The sequence below is a fragment of the Sesamum indicum genome, linkage group LG14 (assembly GCF_000512975.1).
Source record: "Sesamum indicum cultivar Zhongzhi No. 13 linkage group LG14, S_indicum_v1.0, whole genome shotgun sequence".
Lineage (NCBI taxonomy): Eukaryota > Viridiplantae > Streptophyta > Magnoliopsida > Lamiales > Pedaliaceae > Sesamum > Sesamum indicum.
In genome coordinates, this window is record NC_026158.1 from 2656342 (window position 1) to 2660128 (window position 3787).

Sequence of the window (3787 nt, forward strand, 5' to 3'; positions counted from 1 at the left end):
CACCATCATACCAAATTTTGAATTATTAAATATTTTTTATATATTTTTCTACCATCCCTAGTCAAATTCTTCTTGTCATCTATATATCTATACAAATATATATATATATATATATAATTTTTTTTTCACTCAGAACTGCAGTTTGTGACACCGCGACACTATTTTTTTTTTTTTTTGTGTTAATATCCCTAAGTTATTTTTTTATTTATTATTAAAATATGATATGTTGGTTTATATATTTTTTCTTATGTATAATATATTATAAAGTATAAAAATTTATTTATTATATGCACGTAAAAACAACGTGTCATAAGAACTAATTTTAAAATTACCAACAAATTGTTGCTGTAATGGTCAAATTCTAAGGTAAACTCATATCAATGAGTAGAACTTGAAAGTTTAGAGTCATGCTAGTCGAAAGGGGTTTAAATTTTTTTTCTCTCACCCCAAGTTTAGAGTCATGCTAGTCGAAAGGGGTTTAAATTTTTTTTCTCTCACCCCAATAACAAAGTTTCGTCTGCAGTGTAGATAATGACACATATGGTGAACTTTAGGAATATTTGCATAAAATTCACCTGTGTTTTAAATTTTTTACAGAAAACCTCTTATATTAATAAAATAAGCCAAAAAAAGGCTGTATTTTTTAAAATATAGCTTATTTTCCACTTTCGTTAGTCAATGTTGACACATTAGTGTCTGAAATACAATCCCCTTTTGCCCTTATTGCATAACATTTTGGTAAAAAAATAATTTTCTCTTTTAATTTTCACAAAGTTAGAGAAACACTAAAATTTTGGGAATAGGGTTCTTTTCACCTTCACATCTTACTGCTAGGCAAAATTTCAATTGAAAATCGAGTGAAAATGAAAGAATAAAAGAATTTTTTTCTATTCACAAGTTCTCGTTTAAAGGCGATTTGGAGGCAATTCGTCGATGTTGTCAAGCTCAAAGAGAAGGAGGTGTTAGGGTATTGGTAATTTCAAAGGGTATATTATAATTTTTTAAATAATAAAAAAGTATTTATAATTATGATAAATTTGAAGAAAGTCTTTGATTCATTTAAATTTCATGGAAAGAATTGCCAACGAGATCAGAGTGGCGCAGCGGAAGCGTGGTGGGCCCATAACCCACAGGTCCCAGGATCGAAACCTGGCTCTGATAAATGAGAGTGGCTTCCCAACTGATTGTTTCTCTTTTGTGACACTCAACAACAAGAACAAGTTGTTCTTTCAAATTTCTGTATTTGGTGTCCTCCATTTTTTGCCTGCTTCATCAATACTTGAACATAATCTCACATGAACCTTCCATTTTTCTTAATTTTAAGATTCTACGTACTGACTCGATTACGATCAGCTGTATATTAATATGTGCTCTCTTAACTAATACTTTCAAACGAAAAAAATGAAATGAAAAAAAACAAGAGATGTGATGGTATTGCAATTGTATACTCTGCAATACATCAACAGTATAGAACTGTTCTTTCTCTTTTGGTAGTCGATCCTACATCTCTAGAGAACGGTAAACATGTGTAGACAATTCGTGTAGAACGCCTCTTCAATACCTACCAGATATGCATTGTATGTCGAGCATGCAGACGCACAAACGGCTCCCATAAAGAGAGAATTGAAGCATAAGGTACTTATTTAGCTACTGTATTCTAGGCAAAAAGTTCCCTACTAACAAAAAGAAACGAAATGGATTCATGTGTGTTTTAGTAGAACACTCGAGCATATGGAATTCTGAGTTGCAACTGTTAAATTTTGATTGTCATCTTGTTGCTCAGACACTTTAGATTGACAGGGGATATGATCATTGTTTCATATGACAAGGGGTTAGCGTAGAGGAACGTTGATTGTCTCTGACGATTGTGAACTGTTATAAGATTATGCTTATAACGTGCCGTGTCTAGATAGTCATAAGAGGAGCACAGACAATCTGGGAGCATCAACTTTTCCTCGTCCTTGCAAAGAAAAGTTGAGGAAGTCCTAAGATTAACAGAAAATCAAGATGATGGTAAAAGGACTGGTTTTGTTCTAGACGGAACAGGGCATCCGACAACGTGAATTATACAAACAAATTTCAAAGGGACGTTGAGCCTTGATCAAACACCTACACGTTATAAGCATAGGCGCGGATGACCAATCTGCCTAATCAGAAAAGCAGCAACCGAATTCGGACATTTCATTACACCATGGTGAGAATATCTAATTGGAAAAATGTTTCTTTTTACAGCCAAGTGAGGTAGTACGTTTCAACACAGCAAAACAAAAGAAGAAAGAGGAAGGTAAACTGTGTTCCAAAGAGCTCTGAATCTAGATTATGAAAGAGAACCTAGTCATTAGTATTATAGCAACCTTCCAATAGAAACTGGTAGGGCAGCTCAGCAGTTAAGAATACCCAGGCAAATGACAGAGTACAGAAAGGAACTTTGAAAGAAAAAACAGAAGCATATTCAATCAAGGACGTATCGAACGGTGCCTAGTTTATGTTAGGGTAGTGCCCGATGTGCCAAATCGTTGATTACCCCCTAAACTATTAAAACCTTGAAAAATTCCCATGATCTTTAATTTTTATGTTTGAAAAGTCCATTTTACCATTACCGAATATTGCTTTGTGAAAAATAAATAGATAATTTTTTTTTTAAATGTCAAAGCAAGGCAAGTAAGCAACTTATTGGATCATGCACATGGAAACAAATGAACAGCAGTAAGAAAACCGTGATCGTATTACCATAAGGAACCTTTCTTTCTGCAAACAATCCTGTTTTCTTGAAGAATCTGGCTTCGATTTTCGACAAAAACATGAAGAATTAGATCAGAGGGCGCTAAGATCACCTCGGCCCTGATAGAACTGAGGGATGTATTGGAGTATCATCTTTACTACTACCTTCCGAAGTTTTGCTAATTGGATACTGAGGAATTGAAAAGTTATTATCAATATTCATATGGACATCTTTAACACCCTCTAGAACCTTGACCACCATGGACATAGAGGGCCTATTAGCATAATCACTCTGCAGGCACCAAGCAGTGATTTGCATCATTTCCACAACTTCGGCTCCTTTCGCCTGCATATCCCCACAGCATTTATCCGTAAGGTCTAGCCATTGTCCGTTCTCGGCTTTTTTCTGGAAAAGACTTAGTAAATGTCTTTCTTCTTCTGGCCTAGATTGCTCAAAGTTCTTCCTACCACATAGAATCTCCAAAAGCACAACTCCAAAGCTATAGACATCTACTTTCTCTGTGATCACTCCGTTAATCCATTCTGGGGCCAGATAACCAGGAGTACCCCTCATGGTGGTCACAACTGCACTTTGGTCCCTACCGATGAGTTTAGCAAGTCCGAAATCAGCAATTTTAGCGTTGTAGTTCTCATCCAGAAGTATGTTTTGAGGCTTTATGTCCAAGTGAATGATCTTTTGCCTGCAATCTTCGTGGAGATAGGCCAATCCCTTCGCCATATCGAGGATAATCTGTCTCCTGTGTGTCCAATCAAGAGACGTCGTTTGGTTTCTATGGTAGATCCATCTGTCTAAAGATCCATTGCACATATACTCATAAACCAAGAGCCTGTGAGATTTCTCTGCACAAAAGCCAACTAGTCTTACCAAGTTGACATGGTGAATGCTGCCAATGGATTCAACCTCTGCCAGAAATGACTTCTTAATGTGGCCTACTCCATCAAGGCATTTCACCGCAATTATGGTGCCATCTTTCAACGAGCCTTCAAAAACAGAGCCAAATCCTCCTTCACCCAGTTTCTTATTGAAGTTGTCAGTTGCTGTCAC

The 3787-nt window shown here is 36.0% G+C and overlaps 1 protein-coding gene and 1 non-coding gene across 2 annotated transcripts in view; one reads left to right on the forward strand and one right to left on the reverse strand.

The window, feature by feature from the left end:
* TRNAM-CAU lies at nucleotides 1090-1161 on the forward strand. Its single transcript has one exon. It is a non-coding gene; the product is annotated as a tRNA-Met (tRNA).
* Nucleotides 2704-3787, reverse strand: part of LOC105177053 (G-type lectin S-receptor-like serine/threonine-protein kinase SD2-5) — a 2785-nt gene continuing 1701 nt past the window's right edge. Inside the window, 2 exon segments of the mRNA XM_020698798.1 lie at nucleotides 2704-3785; nucleotide 3787. The exon segment at nucleotide 3787 is cut by the window's right edge and continues 1701 nt beyond it. Of these exon segments, the coding sequence (XP_020554457.1) occupies nucleotides 2831-3785; nucleotide 3787 (956 nt within the window). The 3' untranslated portion in view covers nucleotides 2704-2830.